This window comes from Carettochelys insculpta, chromosome 2 (genome assembly GCF_033958435.1).
Source record: "Carettochelys insculpta isolate YL-2023 chromosome 2, ASM3395843v1, whole genome shotgun sequence".
Taxonomy (NCBI): Eukaryota; Metazoa; Chordata; order Testudines; family Carettochelyidae; genus Carettochelys; species Carettochelys insculpta.
The window spans coordinates 120,911,218-120,927,611 of record NC_134138.1 but is presented as its reverse complement, the minus strand read 5'-3'; the positions used below and the strand labels follow the sequence as shown (position 1 = coordinate 120,927,611).

Here is a 16,394-nt window from a genome sequence, read left to right as displayed (position 1 = left end):
GGCACGCCTGCATCTCCTGGATGTGAGGAGGGCGTTGGCTTTCTACATAGACAAAACTAAGTCCTTCTGGAAAACAGACAGGCTCCTAGTCTCTCACTCCCAGGTCAAAAGGAGAAGGTCTCTCTTCACGGAGAATCTCAAAGCACATTGTGTCCTGTATAAAAATGTGTTACGAGCTTCAAAATGCTCCTTTGCTGGCCCGCCTACGGCTCACTCCATCAGGGCGGTGGCGGCGTCGGCATCAACAGCCTTCTTCAAGGGCATCGCGTTAAAAGACATCTGTAGAGCGGCGACCTGGTCATCCTACGACACCTTTGCCGAGCATTATGCCCTGCCTCAGGTATTCGAAGAGGATACCCATCTGTCGACAGCAGTCCTCTCGGGGGCAAGCTGCAGATAAACCGATTACCCACCTCCTTACTTGGGTTACTGCTGGGTAGTCACCTATTGTGGAGCACCCACGGGGACCACTCGAAGAAGAAAGAGAAGTTACTCACCTGTAGTAACGATGGTTCTTTGAGATGTGTCCCCGTGGGTGCTCCACCACCCGCCCATCCTACCCGCTTCGGATCTCTGTCTAGTGTTTTTCAGGAGCATCCGAGGCGGTTGGTCAAGGAACTGGCGGGGACCGGATTGCGTACGCGGCCAGGGGCGCGCAGGGGAGCGGCGCGCGCTGGCGCATGCGCGATCCAGGAGAAACTGCTGGAAGATTTCCGATCTGCGGCACCGGGCGAGCCCTACACCTATTGTGTAGCACCCATGGGGACACATCTCGAAGAACCATCGTTACTACAGGTGAGTAACTTCTCTTTTGTCATGCAAGACGTTGGCTGTGTCCACTATGAGATAAATTTGAATTTAAGGCAATTAGCTTGATATTACCACGACTGTCTTCACTGTAAATATCATTAGCTCGATTTAGAGAGCACTAATATTGGTATCACAATATCATCGGTACTTGATGGGTGCTGCATCAAGCTTGAATTCAAAAGTTCGATTAAAGGCCAGTGTGGAAGTGCCACATCTTAAAATTGAATTTATTAGCCCCCATAGGTATCCTGTATGTCACCCACAATATCCCTCAGTGCTCTGCTGTGGCTGCTGCTTTCCGGGTTTGCAGGAATTAGGTAACAGGAAGACTGTGAATTTCAAGTTCAGATCAGGAAGCCTGTGGTTGTGAGATCAAGTTTGTGTTAGAGCCTGAGAAATGTCTTTCTTACTTTGCTATTAGCGCTGTGAGCACATCTACCTATTACAGATAGCCCCTGCATGGAGTTCGTTGTTCTGTCTCTACACTTGGAATTTTTTTCTGCTCTGCCTGGCTCCAGCTGCTGCCCTGCTGCCCCACCGCACCAAGTGGCAGCAAAGCTGTTGTGGGGGTTTTGTGTGCATAAGAGGCTGAAAAACTTCTTAGAGGTTTACATTTGTGCGTGAACCCCCTTCCCTCTCCCACAGGTGCCACACAGTTGGGGTCTTTCCCGTGCTTAACCACATCACATGGGTAGCCCCCAACCCAGTAAAAGAAAGCGTGTGCTGTTCGGTGCTGACCATGCTGCCAGGCAGTACCATGTCCTGGCTTGCTTGCAGTTAGAGTTCCAAGGGTGGGAAAGATTTTGGGGGGCTTGCTGCCACTAGTGGGGGGAGAGTCTTCCCTGATGGCTAAGATATTCGGGGAGGGGTGCTACTTTGACTACTTCACTATTTCAACTGGGTCCACAGCCGTGGAGCACAGGACAGCCCTTCTATTCTGCCCCTGGCAAAAAATATTTTCGGGGGCTTGCTGCCCGTTGCAGACACTTGCTGCTTTGATATTTCTATTGTAAAGTCTTCTTCCTAACATTTGTTATCTTTTTTCATGCTTTGACACCCCCACCCCAATCACAGGAGTGAGGGCCAGTTGAGGTTCTTGTTTCTGTTACAAGCTCAGTGTATGAGATTTCACTGCCATCCCACATGTTGGCAATGTCTGTGTAGTGAAGAAGGAAGACAAACCTTTTTTTCCTGGCCTTTTCTGTCCTGTTTCTTTTAACTTCATCCCTCTTCATGCAGGGAAGTGTGGGTGGAGGGCCAGTTCAGAATACAGGCTGTCCCTGTGTTATTTTCATGGATTGGATGCAATCATGGGAGGGGAGACAGTCAGTGAATGGCCAGCTGTGCCCAGAAGCCTTAGAGTGCATTGGACAGCCAAATACTCTCCCCCACACCAACTCCTTTTTTTTCAAAAACTTTATAATCTTTTTCTTCAAGCTTTCCAGGGTCCCAGCATTATTTTTAGGGATTGGATGCAGTCATGGCAGGGGGTCAGTAAGTGGGTGGCCAGTCGAGAATTCAGTTACAGAAGAAAGAGAGTTCTCTTAACTTTGCCATCTTTGTGGATACCCTACTTTTTCTTCCTTCCAACGGGAGAAATGGACATTTGCTTAACATAGGAGGGGAATGAGGAAAATGCAATGTGGGAGGATGATGTCAAAGACCAGCGAGCATACCGAGAATGCTACATAGATGTAGGAATTGTGGAAGAGGTTCCCACAATGCACAGCTGCAACAATCAATGTTTCCAAATGAGTGTGGCAGCAATAAGTTGACTTAGTGAAGAGCATATGGGGAGGTGAGGATAGTAAAAGTCGAATTTATAAATTCCGTGTACAGAATTGATATTTAATAAATTCAATTTTATCTCATAGTGTAGCTGCAGCCTATGACAACATGAAATATACAGCAAAATGTGGGTAAAACCATGGAGCAGGAGACCTACGGTTCTCCTCCAAAATATTCAGTCACAAATTTAATTAACACATTATTTTTTAACAAGTGTTATTAGCATGCAAGCCTGTCCCCTGGAATGGTGATTGAAGCATGAAGGGATATATGATGTTTAGCATATCTGGCACGTAAATACTTCCAACCCCAACTACAATAATGCCATACAAATGGCCTGTTCTCACTTTCAGGTGACACTTTTTTTTTTTTGAGAAATATGCAAAAGTTCCAAAAATTAATAATTTTACTTTAGTATTCTGTTATTGTTTAACTGTACAATTAAAACAGCAATTGTAATTTAAAAAATCTGGTTAATTTGATTTGTTTTAATTGTTGGGGTTAACTTTTACCCAATAATGTACTCAGTTCTTTTATCACTGATCCACTTGGTGCAGGTATAGAGCTGGACAGCGGCAGTCTCTACCAGTTTCCAGATACTAGTTAATTTGCCAAACCACTATTTAAAATCTCTTGTATGTAAAGAAGTAGATTATAAATCTGGTTAAATGTCTTTATCTTTCTGAAGCATTCTGGGAGGATTTTATTCAGTATGTGTGTTGTGGCAAGCAGATATGTTTCAAAGAAATCTCTTGGTAGAAGTAATTTATTTTGAAATATCTATCAAGTTGGCTAAGCAGCCTCAGTTAGTTTTATAAATAGCTTAACTTGCTTGACATGCTAATATCAAGTTGATTGAATGTTGTTTATTTGGTCAGTTGTAGCCAAAACAAAACAAGCAAATAAAAACCCATAGCTTATACATGATAAATAATGTAGGCAATTGTTAAATGACTAGTTGCATTATGCTGAGTGTATATTTCAGGGGATCCCATTATATTATAAAATTTAGAATGGAAAGAAGTAATGCTTAAACTATTACAATTCATTTCATAGTAATTATGGAGGAAATTATCTCAGAAATAGACTTTTTTATTTAATAGAGTAAATCCAGTCCATGTCAAGCAGATGATGTATGTTTTGCCACTGTGTGTTAAGTTACTGTTTCAAAGTTCACAGCTCCAACAAGATGCTTAGATCAGTGTTTCCCAAATGTTGTTCCTCAGAACCCCGGTGTTCCGCGAAGTGAAAATATGGGTTCCATGAGAAAACTCCTCTGTGGTCCCTGACCTGCCACCACTGAACAAGTAGAACTAAATTTAATTGGTTTAATGGCCAGCAGGGTGGAGGGAGGGATCCAGCCATTAAACTAACTGGCGGTGTCTACACTAAGAGAAATCTTTGAAATAGCCATGCTAATGGCTATTTCGAAGAATACTAATGAGGCGCTGAAATGCATATTCAGCTCCTCATTAGTATGCCACAGCCCGCAGCACTTGGAATTGCTGCTTTTTGCTCCCATGCTTCTCGTCCAGGCTGGGGTCCTTTTTGAAAGGACCCCACCAACTTTGAAATCCCCTTATTCCTATCTTCTGATGGCCATCTGCTGATAGGAATAAGGGGATTTTGAAGTTGGCAGGGTCCTTTCGAAAAGGACCACTGTCTGGATGAGCCGCATGGGAGTGAAAAGCTGCAATTTCGAAGTGCTGCTGTTGGTGGCATGCTAATGAAGTGCTGAATATGCATTTCAGCGCCTCATTATTATTCTTCAAATGGCCATTAGCATGGCTATTTCGAAGATTTCTCTTAGTGCGGACACTACCACTGAGTTTAGTTCTGTTATTTCAGCAACAGCAGGGCAGGGAGCCGCAGAGAACTCTTCACTCACCCCACTACCTGAGTGTCCACACCCCTCTGGTGAGCATGGCTCAGCTGACGCCTCCTCCAGTGGAACACTTCCGCTCCAGCCTTCCTTCCGTTTGGTGCACGTGGCTGCCCAGCATAACCTCCCCAGCCAGTGCCACAGATGGGTTAGTCCTGAGGGCTAGTTTGGGACTGAGGCAGGTTAATCCTGGAGATGGGGGGGCAGGTTTGGGGCTGAGAGGGATTAAGTCTGGGGATGAGGGGCAGGTTTGTGGGATGGGGGAGTAAAGTTTAGGGATAAGGTGCAGATTTGAGGACTGAGGAGGCAGAGCTTGGGAATGGGGTTCCACAAAATTCTTTTAGTTTAAAAAGGTTCCGTGGCCAAATAAGATTGGGAAACACTGGCTTACATGTTTGATTATAACGCATTTCAGTGTCTGATTAATTTATTAAAGCATTGCTCTCTGAAGTTTTCATTGTAAACAGACTGATGTGTCTGTTTAGGCCCTGATCTTGCAGTTGGTTCCATGTGGGCACAGGAATATAGCTGAAGGCAGTAAGCTCCAAGTCCTAGGCATAAACAAAAAAGAAAAAAAAGCCAGGGACTTTCTCTGTTATACAGCCTTTTGGAAAACTGTACCCTGATGCAAAGTGAATAGTAATGTAGTAAAACAACCAGAAATAATCATATAGAAAACATGTTTTTTAAAAAAAAATTGGTCACTGAGGAAACTCAGGAGGTAAATTTTAGACAACAAGACAGTTGCAGTATCAGGAATAACAAAATGTCCACAGTTTTGATCACATTAATCTTCTCCTAAAAGTTAAATTTTAGTTTGACAACCGCACGCTTTATTGATTTGCACATTTCTCTTTTAAAAAATAAATTGATTGTTCAACAGCTTTTTTCCAAAATCAGAAGGGGTTGATAGAATACATATAAATATTGTGTCACAGCTACTAGACTGAGTGACCTATCAGCAAAATTCGGGCACAGTCTCTAAATTTCCTGCAATTTGGAAAGTATGTGCATACATATTGTGCTGTTCCTTATCTAGTTTCAAACTTAATTAATTGTCTGGAAGGTTTGAAATTGACATGGTTATTGCTTTTGAAGTTCTTTGAAAAATTGTAGGCTTCTTGTACTCTGCTGTTAGTGCATGCTTGAAGAACAGAGCCAGCAGAAAGATGAATGAAGGAGCCTATTCTTGATTAGGGGATTCTTTTTAGGAGTTGAGAATCTAACATTAATGCAATTCTTGTTAGCCCTAACTACTTGTCTGTCTGGGGACGTCTAAAGTGACAGATCCATTTAAGTAAGGGAGAAGGTAATTTGAAAACAAATTTCACTTTTCATTTTTATTATGTTTAAAGTTAGATTTGTAATTCTGTTGCAGAATATGCTAATATATTTAAAGAATTTCTTGTTTGTTTTTGACTTAGACTGTTTGTCCTTCAGATTCTCTCCTCTCCCACCTAATAACCGTCTTATATTTTGTGGGGAAGTTAATAGTTTTATTGGCTTCATGAGGGTTGGGTTTTCATTTTCGGAAGGGTCTCTTTTGGCTTGATTAAGTTTATACCTAGTTCAAAACCCCACCTCCAGTTCAACCCCCCTGCCGGCTCACCACCCAGGCCTGGCTCTGGCTCTGGCTCCAGCTCAACTCCCCGCGGCCCGGCTCACCACCCAAAGAGGGCTGCAGCTCACTGCCCCCGTGCACAGCTCCGGCTCACCTCCACTCCTCAGTCCCCTCCAGCCCTAACCCATTCCAGGCTTAGCTCCCACCCACCTCCCATGGCCCAACCTACCGCCAGGCTTAACCCTCCCCAGCTGCCCCCCCCCACACCCCATCTTTCTGCTGCTTCCTCGGCTGCAGGAAAAAGCCAGACCCCCACTTACGTGAAATCCAGGTTACATGAAGGTGCGTGGAATGGAACCCTTGCGTACTCTGAGACCTTATTGTACTTTGTATTTGCAGAATAATTAGAATTATAATTTCAATTGTCACTGGTAAATTACTTCTTTTGCAGGAAGTACTCTAATCAATTACAAACAGTTAATTGTATAAAAACTATTTATAGATCAATGAGAATGCAGCTCCATCATACCATGATTATAGAAAAAGTGAAAAACCAACATGAAGAGTTGATTGCAAAGCCTTTTGCTCTATACAACATCAAGATGTTTCTGGGTCTCTAAAACACTAACTTCTTCTTCGAGTGTCCCCGTGGGTGCTCCACATTAGGTGTCGAGCTCGCCTGGCGCCGCAGATCGGATCTTCCAAGCAGTTTCTGCTGGACCGTGCATGCGCCGGTGCGCGCCGCTCCCTTGTGCGCTCCTGGCCACGTGCGCGATCCGGTCCCCACCAGTTCCTCTTAACCGCCATCGGCTGCAGACGGAATCCGACTAGGCTACGGCCAAGTTAGTGTATTCAATGGTTTTTAGTTGTTTTCTTTAAAAGTTTTCAAGTTCTTAAGCTATTGTTAAGTTAGCCAGTTGTTATTTTAAAAAAAAAACAAACAAAACAAACAAACAAACAAGAAACAACAAGCAGGACGGCATTCAGTCCAGTCCTAGTAACAAGCGGCGCACCGGAGGCCAGGAGCCTAGGGCCATTAGCCCTCCTGCCACGGCAGGCTATCGGAGAGGGGGAAAACAGCACAGAGAAGGTGCTAAGTACCCCATTAACAACTAAAAGACTCACCAGCAATGTCCTCTTCAGGATTCAAGAAATGGTGAGTCTTGCCGAGAGGCAATGCCAGCATCTGATGGGCACAGTCACTGTATAAGGTGCCTTGGGGAGTCCCATGTCACGCAGAAATGCTCCTTCTGTGCAAAATTAACAGCCAGAGCAAGGAAGGACAGGGAGATGCGGCTTAAAATGCTGCTATTCGACAAGGCCCTCCAGCCAGACGTGCCGGAGCGGCCGCAGCAGGAGGAACCCTCCGGGGCCCATAAAAGGAAAGCCGCCTCCCTCACCCCATCAGCTCAAAAACGGAGGAAAGTGTCCCCAACCCGATCCCTGCCGGCAGCAACAGCGGGACGGGAGGAGCGCACAGCCCCCAGCCGCAGCAACAGCTGATCGGCGGCGGCACGGAGAGCCACGTGGAGGCGGCTCAGCCTCCGATGATCAAACAGCCGCCCCACACCACAGGCAGGGCGGTGGCTAAACAAGTGCCAGTACCGGCGGCACCGCAGGCAGCAGCACCGACCCCCGGGGAACCGGCAGTGCAGAGCGCGCAGGCAAGCAGCCTGCAGGCACCCGAGGACACTGCCCATGCAGCACCGCCCATGAGCATGCCGAGCACGGCGCGGACGGGGCTGAGATCCCCTGCACGTCAGGGGGCGGAGCCACCCCCTCAAGGGAGGGGGCAGGCTGCACAGAAAACAAGGCACCACAGCCCCTCTCCAGACAGGGGTGCAGAGTTGTTTTCTCTTAGCCCTCCGCTCATGCTGCAGACTCCAACTAGAAGGCAGGGGTCCCCCCTAGCCTACCCAGAGCCCCCGTCTCCATTTTTACAACCAGCCTCGCCCTGGCTGGGACCACCTTCACCCTTCCTGGGGTTTGAGCCACTGGAGTACTATCACAAATCGCTCTCTCCAGTGTCCCAGGTCTCTCGACGATCTCGCTCCCCTCAGACGCAGGGGGTATGCACCAAGGGAGTGGTCCAGGTCACCTTCCCAAGAACAGTGCCCATGCTGCCACGGTCATCCCTATCACGCGGGGCATAGACACCACCGGCAGTCTACCAGGGAAAGATCCCCACAGACTGTCCTGTATCCCCGAGGGCAATCGCGAATGGGGACAGAGACTCAAGTATCTCGGGGGAACTGGTTATGGAACCCCGAGATTTTCCCTTGCCAGCTTCCAGCGAGTGGATGTACCATCACCAACAGGAACCGGAAGGGTCCAGAGAGGCGTATCCTAGTGGTTCCTCGCTCTCCTCCCCGGATGAGGCTACGGCCCCGGGGGACGTCCATCCTCCGGACAACCTCAAACAGTTTCAAGAACTGCTTAAAAGGGTGGCCTTCACGCAAGGCATCCAGACAGCAGAGGTGCAAGAGAAACACCATAAGCTCCTCAAAAATCTGAGACCTCTGGCCTCCTCCAAAATAGCAATACCGCTTGAAGAAGCAATCTTGGAGTCCGCCACTATGATATGGCAGACCCCTGCGACTATCCCGCCTGTCCACAAGAGAGCGGACAAGAAATACTTTGTGCCGGCGAAGGGCATGGAGTTCCTGTTCAGCCACCCACAACCAAATTCCTTGGTGGTAGAGTCGTCGCAACAAAGATCAAAGACATCTCAATTCAAGTCAGGGGGAACAGACAAAGATGCCAAGAAGCTAGAGCTGTTCGGCAGAAAGGTCTACTCCTCCTCCACACTATTGTTGCGAATGGCAAATTACGCAGCGCATCTAGCAAACCACAGTTTTGACAACTACACTAGGTTAACCTCCCTCATGGACTCGCTTCCAGAGGACAAGAAACCGGTGCTCAAGGCCATCGTGCAAGAAGGCTACGCGGCCTCGAGGACGGGAGTTCAGATCGCCTTGGATGTTGCGGACACAGCAGCACGCTCCACAGCTACGGCAGTGGTAATGCGAAGGGAGTCCTGGCTCCAGACTTCGGGTATACCGAGGGATCTGCAGGCAAAGATCGTCGATCTTCCCTTCGACTCCCAGAAGCTGTTTGCTGAATCAACTGACTCGGTCCTTCATTCTAGTAAATATTCAAGAGCCACCCTTAGGACCCTGGGGATTTACACCCCTCCATACAGAAAGAAAAAGTACTACCCTCAACAAAGACGGTACCAGTACCAGCAACAGCGCCCCCAGTACCACAGGGGTTACGAGCAAGGGCGACATCAACAGCACCAGCAGTACAGAACTCCCAGGCGACGTTCCCAACAGAGCCGTGCGTCCTCGGGGCAGGGCCAAAGGCCACAAGTTTGACACACAGATCCAGGGCTGCGCCATCACTACCATCACACAAGGTCATCCGAAGCGGTTATTCCACCATCGCCTCCGACCATTCTACGACCAGTGGCAAAGGATCACCACAGACAAATGGGTGCTGGAGATCATAGCCACGGGGTACGCCATCCCCTTCCAGTCACTCCCACCTCCAGGAGGCCTCCCACGTAGCGAGGCTCAAGCAGGAGGTAGACCATCTCATGCTCATAGGGGCAGTGGAAAGAGTGCTGGAGCAACTGCAAGGGAGAGGGTTCTACTCGAGGTACTTCCTCACGGAGAAAAAGACAGGAGGCTGGAGGCCCATCTTAGATCTTCGAGGCCTCAACCGGTACCTGTGCAAGCAACGCTTTCGGATGATCACAATCGCCTCCGTCCTTACGGCACTAGACGATGGAGATTGGTTCGCAGCCCTCGACTTACAAGACGCGTATTTTCACATAACTATCCATCCGGCTCACCGATGATTCCTCCGGTTCATGGTAGGCAAAGAACATTTTCAATACAAAGTCCTACCGTTTGGCCTCTCCTCGACCCCCAGAGTCTTCACCAAGACCTTGGCAGTGTTGTCAGCCTACCTGCACAGACGGGGGGTATTTATATTCCCGTATCTGGACGACTGCCTACTCAAAGGGGCCTCGAAGGAGGAGGTACTACGCATGATACGTGTCACAGCAGGCACGTTCTCTTCGCTCGGCCTGGTTATCAATCTGGCAAAATCAAAGGTAGACCCCACACAGGACATAGAGTTCATAGGGGCACGCATAAATTCTATTACAGCGAGAGTGTATCTACCAGAGACACGCTTTCGGGCCATCGGCTCCCTCATGGAAGTTATCACCTTCAGCCCTACGGTGCCAGTTCTGACGTGCTTACAGCTGCTGGGCCACATGGCAGCAGCGACATTCATAGTACAGAACGCCAGGTTACACATGCGCAGCATGCAGCACTGGCTGGCGAGCGTATACAAACCGGCAGCACACACCGTTCACAGGGTGGTGTCGCCCACAGCAGAGGTGCGCAAATCCCTGCAATGGTGGGTAAACCCCAAGAACTTGCTAACAGGGGTACCCTTCCACCAACCACAAATATTGGCTTTTCTTACTACAGATGCCTCCCTCATAGGGTGGGGAGCACACATGGGCGACGAGGTGACGCAAGGGCTGTGGTCCTCCACGGAGCAGTCGCTGCACATAAATATACTGGAGCTCAGAGCAGTGTTCAACGCCTGCAGACACTTTCGAGACCATATACAAGGCAAAGTCGTCGGGATCAGTACAGACAGTACCTCCACCATGTTTTATATAAATCGGCAAGGAGCAGCTCGGTCCCGTGCCTTATGTGCGGAAGCAGTCCGGTTATGGAACTGGTGCATCACCAACAATATAATCTTGAAAGCCTCATGCTTACCAGGCGCTCACAATGTGAAGGCAGACCAGCTGAGCAGGCGTTTCGCACTCACACACGAGTGACAGATCCGTCCTGATCTGCTACGACCGATTTTTCACGCATGGGGTTTTCCCCAGATAGACCTGTTTGCCACGCAACAGAACAAGAAGTGCCCACGATTCTGCTCCAGGGCAGGACTGGGACGGGGGTCCCTGGGGGACGCATTCGCGATCTCCTGGAGGGGCCCCCTGCTTTACGCTTTTCCTCCCACAGTGCTGATCCACAAAGTGTTGCAGAAAGCCAGGAGGGAAGGAGCCCGAATGATCCTGATAGTCCCAACGTGGGATCGACAGCAATGGTTCCCCCTACTCCTGTGCATGTCGGACTGTCCACCGATGCCCCTTCCGGTGGCGCCGGATCTGCTCACGCAAGCCCAGGGGTCCATAGTGCACCCGCACCCCCAAGGCCTGCGACTACAAGCGTGGTTAATCTGTGGCTCAGCTCCCTAGAGAGCACATGTACGGAGGAAGTGCAACAAGTCCTAGAAAGCAGCAGGAGGACTTCCACCAGGAAGACCTACAAGCAGAAATGGTCTCGCTTCACGGCATGGTGCTCTACCAAACAGCTAGCCCCACTTTCGGTGCCTATACCTGTAATATTAGAGTATTTACTGGACCTCAAGAGAGAAGGACTCTCACTATCCTCGTTAAAGGTGCACCTTGCCGCCATTTCGGCGTTCAGACACGAAGAGGAAGGGCACACGGTGTTCGCCCATCCCATGGTTACCAGGTTCCTCAAAGGGCTGGTAAACCTATACGCCCCTTGGAAACCGCTTCCACCTTCGTGGAACTTGGACCTGGTGCTTAATGCGCTAACGGGACCACCATTCGAGCCTTTGGCCACGGTTTCCTTCTGCCTCTTTATGATAAAGATGACCTTTCTTCTCGCAATCACGTCAGCTCGCAGGGTGAGCGAGCTTGCGGCAGTTATGGCAACGCCACCCTGCACTGTTTTTTCCAAGGAGGCGGTAACCATACGGCTGCATCCAGCCTTTGTTCCTAAAGTTTCTTCTGAGTTTCACATTAACGAACCTATTGTTTTACCCTTGTTTTATCCAAAGCCTCATAACTCTAACAAAGAGGCACGCCTACACCTCCTGGATGTGAGGAGGGCGCTAGCCTTCTATATAGACAGGACCAAGTCCTTCCGGAAGACGGATAGACTCCTAGTCTCTCTCGCTCCCAAATCAAAAGGAGAAGGTCTCTCTTCGCAGAGAATCTTGAAGCACATCGTATCCTGCATAAAAATGTGCTACGAACTCAAAGAGACTCCTTTACTGGCCACGCCCAGGGCTCACTCCACTAGGGCGGTGGTGGCATCAACAGCCTTTTTCAAGGGCGTTGCGCTAAAAGACATTTGCAGAGCGGTGACCTGGTCATCCTATGACACCTTCGCCAAACATTACGCCCTTCACAGGGTATTCCAAGAGGATACCCGTCTCTCGACAGCGGTCCTCTCGGGGACAAGCTGCACATAATCCGATTACCCACCTCCTATCTTGGGTTACTGCTGGGTAGTCACCTAACGTGGAGCACCCACGGGGACACTCAAAGAAGAAAGAAAGGTTACTCACCGTAGTAACGGTGGTTCTTCGAGATGTGTCCCCGTGGGTGCTCCACTACCCGCCCATCCTCCCCGCTTCGGATCTCTGTTTAGTGTTTTGCAGGAGCATCCGAGGCGGTTGGTCAAGGAACTGGCGGGGACCGGATCGTGCACGTGGCCAGGAGCATGCAAGGGAGCGGCGCGCACCGGCGCATGCGCGGTCCGGCAGAAACTGCTTGGAAGATCCGATCTGCGGCGCCGGGCGAGCCCGACATGTAATGTGGAGCACCCACGGGGACACATCTCGAAGAACCACTGTTACTACGGTGAGTAACCTTTCTTTTACTCTCCCTGGAAAGCAATGTTTGAAGTTTGATTTTATAAAGGAAACCACTGCCATCAATGTAGCTTAAATTGCATGTAATGCAGTTCCTGTGCCTGCTCATCTCATGATGTCATGTGTCATCCAAGAATTTGAATCATACGTAAGGAAGAACACAGCTGGAGGAAAACTGAGAAATGAATGTAGGATAAAATTATATTTTAAGGTTAATATAAAAAGATAACGAGAACAACCAAGCAATTAGCAACTCTTTAATAGGAATAAAAACTGAACATGAAGTGGGAAGGATATGCTATGGCATCACCATTCTATCAATTATCTGGACATAGGCACTTACTATCCATGGATTAACATCAGTGTCTTGATTCTCCTTACATGCGCACCAATTAATTATAGGGTACACTGCAAGAATCCTTCAGTTTCCAAACAAATACCTCGTTGCATTTATTCATGCACAAAAAATGGCAAATTGCTTCATTAAAATTTCAAACAAATGCTTTTATATGAATACAGAAAGCAGTCCTACAAGGAAGCTTAGAAAACAAACACAAGTCCCAGATCTATTCCTAAATCTATCCTGTCAACATAACATAACAGCAGTGCAACGTTGCCACCAAATGACATACTAGGTTTCCAAATATTCTAAACGAATTCATAAAGTTGCTAAATACTCCGTCACAGTATTAAAGAATCCACTGCCTGTGGTAATATTTGATTAAAAAAAAAAAAAAAAAACCACAGCGGGAAAGGAAGTGAACATTTTCCACAGACGGAAATAATCCTATGCAGAGGAAACACCTTGCAAAAAATTTTTCCCTCTTATTTTGCCCCCAGCTACGCTTAAAATTAGGAGTGCTGCTTCTGTCTTTTCTTGGAAGCAGCACTCACTTTTGTCAAACACCTGAAAGTATTGCTTAATCTACCAACTTTTCTAGGTGGTCCATTTTTCAAAAGAATGTGTGCATAGATAACTCCACCCCCACCCCACTGGTGATTTAAACTGGGGCTGGAGGAAGGAATGGGAGCCACGTGCGAGGGGTTTGAACCAACGTGGGCAGTTAAAAATGGGACGGTGATGAGCTGGAGCTGTGCATGAGGGGTGGTAAGCCAGAGCCAGGTGTGGGCATGCAGGGTGAGTCGGAGCTGTGCGCGGGTGGTGAGCTGGCAGGGGGTTTGACCTGGGGCTGTGGAGATTGAGTTGAAGTCATGCAGGGGGTGGTGAGCTAGAGCCAGAGGCAGTGGTGTGGGGCGAATAGGAGCTATGCGCAGGTGATGAACGGAGTTGGGGCTATGCAGAGCTGATGGGGGTTGAGTCAGGGCAGGGGAGTGAGTTCAGCACAAATGAAAATTGTGGTACACGGTTTACTGTAGGAATAGGGGTCAGCCGCGTAAGAGTGGGGTCGTGTACTCTGAGTTTGCATACTCTGAGACCTTACTGTATATCAACTTATTTTTTTATTTTCATTTATTATTTTTCCTTACATTTGACATGTGTTAGAGGAAAAATTCAAGAAGCACTCATTAATCAAATGTTAATTGTTTAAAAAAATCAAGTGACCCTTAATTTTCTGTATTTTGTTGCTCATTTAAAGTTTTATATTTCTGACTTGCCCTCTTACCGCTTAGCGGGGGAAAACTGTTAATATGATATTACCAGTACATGAATAAGTAATCTGAGTTCCTGCTGCTGAATCCTTTTTCCTTTCTCTTCCCCATCACTTACATTGGAAAGAATGAGAATATCACACAGAATAATCAGAAGTATATTCTGGTTTTCAAATAGCTCTCAATTGTTTTTGAAGATGGCATTAAGATGTTTTTAATAATAAAAAAACAAAAGGCAGAGTTAAGTCTTACACATTGTGTACTAGCATAGCTCATGGTACTACTTTTCCAGAATTGTATGGTGTCTGCTTGTTTTTTTGACTTTTGCTTGTTTCCCTGTGTTATTAACCTAATCTCAAGATTTTTGTTCTCTTTCTTCTCCCTTCTTCCAGCCGCCCCCACCCCATCACTTTTTCTCTTGCTTCTTGTCAGCCTTGAATGCAAGGCATAGAAAGGTACTAGGTACCTAACATCCAGAGAATTTAAACCTACCACTTACCGATTGAATTTAGAAACTGGGGCAGGTAATGAATGGGTACTATGTTAGAGCATTGCAGCTATTGTGACTTTGGTTGGTCTTCAGATTTATCACATACCTTTTACCTTGGAGCGAGAAATGGAAAAGTTGTGTCTTGACTTTGTGGATTAATTGTAAAATTAGAGCGTTAACAGAACTTTGATTAAAGAAATGCATTGTGAAGAAGGGCCTAGAAAGCAATGACTTGTAATACCAGAATGAATGAAGTTAGACAGATGTCTGGTTCAAAGAGTAACTCATTTAATAAAGGTAAGGCACTAAAAAGGATGGTCTGTGACCAGTAGCAGTATCTGCAGAAGGTTTTCAGCATGGCAGAAAAAGAATCTGTCTTAAAATGAGCCAACATGATACTTTTCACTCCACATATATTTTTTGCCTGTTTCACAGCTGACCATAAAGTTTTGAATGTCAGTCCTGAAAAATGACAAGACAATAGTCCGTTTCCACTCTTAAAGCGTGGCAAAGTTCTGAGAGTCAGCAGGGATGTATGTCTGTCTAAACCCTGTGGATTTAAGAAGCCTTCATTTAATTATTATATTCAGTCGTATTTGTTATATTTGCAGTGGTAAGATCTAGAAACAAAGAGTAGATATAAATAGACAATATGTATTTTAATATGTGATAGCTCAGTTCTAAAAAAAATGATATCGCTTACTTGCTCCCTCCAAGAAAGCAATTTTTTCAAGCTCTGTATGTGCAAATACCAATTTCCATTAACCAAGTGTTTAAAAATTATCACAATGCTCAAATCCTTTGCACTTCACCTCTTCTTGCATTTTAAGCCATTGCAAAACAAGATAATCCCAGTTGCAGTCTGAATTTATGCAACATATTTGTTTTTAATCTAAGACTTTCTCTTCTGATTTTTCTCCTACAGGAGGGAACTTGAAACCTTCAAAGGTAACTTCTTTTTAATTCTGCAGTTCAAAGTTGCTGGGGTTTTTCCTCAGTTATTGTATTAATGGTGAAAATGATAAAGGTCTTTTGTTTTACATTGGATAATGTTGTTTACCTTATGTCACTGACACAGCATTCTTTTATTTTGTTACTTCAACTGTTCATGCTACTGACATCTTTAATGCATTTAGTACTGTGCTAAAAACACAGATCGAACTTCCTTTTGTGGGTGTCCTAAGGGAAATGCTAAATCTCAAAGATCCCATACCTAAGCTAACTCTGTCTCCTGGAGGTTTATTGAAAAAGTGAAAGATTTTATATCACAGGATAATTAGGATATCTTTTTCAAGTTGTATTGGTTTTGTACCAGAGCCACTTAATCTAGAAATAGCTATGCAGAATTCTGATAGTTTTCTCTGGATTATTTTGTATTAGAAAGATGAGTATGTGATTTCTGACAGGTTATTTTTTCTCCCTTATTCTCAGTTAGGTTTGCTTTGAAGCAAGAATGTACTATATATCAATCCAACGTAATATATATGATTGGTACTTTGGCACTATAGTGACTTGGCAGAGGATTTTGG

The 16,394-nt window shown here is 46.5% G+C and overlaps 1 protein-coding gene across 1 annotated transcript in view; it reads left to right on the top strand.

Annotated features, from left to right (window-relative positions):
* Nucleotides 1-16,394, top strand: part of DTNBP1 (dystrobrevin binding protein 1) — a 128,807-nt gene that overhangs the window by 47,680 nt on the left and 64,733 nt on the right. Inside the window, exon 7 of the mRNA XM_074987639.1 lies at nucleotides 15,791-15,813. Coding sequence (XP_074843740.1) covers nucleotides 15,791-15,813 — 23 coding nt within the window. The remainder of the gene's footprint in view (nucleotides 1-15,790; nucleotides 15,814-16,394) is intronic.